Source organism: Echinococcus granulosus, assembly GCF_000524195.1.
Source record: "Echinococcus granulosus chromosome Unknown EG_S00315, whole genome shotgun sequence".
Classification (NCBI taxonomy): domain Eukaryota; kingdom Metazoa; phylum Platyhelminthes; class Cestoda; order Cyclophyllidea; family Taeniidae; genus Echinococcus; species Echinococcus granulosus.
The window spans coordinates 11098-12327 of record NW_020170695.1 but is presented as its reverse complement, the minus strand read 5'-3'; the positions used below and the strand labels follow the sequence as shown (position 1 = coordinate 12327).

Genomic DNA, 1230 nt, shown 5'->3' with positions numbered 1-1230 from the left:
ATTTGTATCTTTATTATGACTGAAGATGTTCCCCAAAGAATTGGCTACCCACATCTTCTCCACAAGTATTTAATTGCCATGTCTGCTACCGGCAACTGGATTTCGCTATTTAAGAGAGGCGTAGCATATGTGTAGTTTGTTCCTTTACTATTTATCACAAATTAAGAGGAACCAGATTACCGATAGCGACAACCCCATGCGAAAATGAGATTTCTTTTTTTAGAATCAACCTTAATTTTATGTGCGTGTATTTCAGTTAAGGCAAGCAAGAGACAAGCATAAACGCCTGAACTTACTTACATAGCCCATCTTAAAGCAATTGACCATGGGAAGTAAATGGCATAGCTAGACAGTAAATTGAAGAGAACAAAAAAGTAGAAAAAGGAAAAAGTATTGTTATCAAAAACGATCCATCCTAAATAAAAGGGTAACAGGAGAGCATTTGGTATTAGTCGTCAATCATTATCCGTTAAACGATTAGTGCATTGGCAAAATCACATACAGATTAAAGGCAAATTTCAGATGTCAGATGTATCATTATTTTTTTGGTACAAACACAAAATTGTCATACCAAATGGCTACGCATTAATGGTGTCAATTAAATTAAGAGTGTTAGGTAGCAAACAAAAATTTAAGAACTTACGATTTTTTTAGAGAAAAGGTGATTTACTTCATTTTATACGAATACATTCCACCATACAACTGAAAACCCAAAGACAGGAAAGCTAAACATAAGAAAACATCACGGACTAAGGTCGACAAATGGAGAAAAACCTACAGGAATGGTATACTAACATGTGGCATTGTAATGCGTCCCACGTCGCAACATCCAAGTAGCATTCCGTACAGTATAGGCGTATTTCTGAATCCCTCGTATTTTGAACTGCAGCATAATCCAATAAAAGACGATGTGGGAGGTGTTCATATAGAGAGCCGAAATTATTGCAGACCAAAAAGGCAATAAGCTTCATTTAAACTTACGAACACTTACAAATGTATCTTTGAATAAAGTGACGGAGAAGTCGTTCAAACCAGCGGAATTGTCTTGGGCACTGGCAGCAAGCATTATGGTTGGAACTATTTTTAAGCACTAAAATTTTAATGTTAATTTTAACATTAGCACAGAAATAAAACAAAGGTTAACAAAAATGGTTTTCAGATTTACTTTTTTGGTGCAACAAAACGAAACCGTTGGTTGCGATTTCCCTCCGACAAATTGGGCAGTAATCA

At 35.6% G+C, this 1230-nt stretch overlaps 1 protein-coding gene across 1 annotated transcript in view; it reads left to right on the top strand. All coding sequences in view use genetic code 11, as the record gives it.

Annotated features, from left to right (window-relative positions):
- Window positions 1-808: 808 nt before the first annotated feature.
- Window positions 809-1230, top strand: part of EGR_10969 (RETRotransposon-like protein) — a gene marked incomplete at both ends in the record, with an annotated part of 1078 nt that continues 656 nt past the window's right edge. Inside the window, one exon of the mRNA XM_024500218.1 lies at window positions 809-833. Within this exon, the coding sequence (XP_024345369.1) occupies window positions 809-833 (25 nt within the window). The remainder of the gene's footprint in view (window positions 834-1230) is intronic.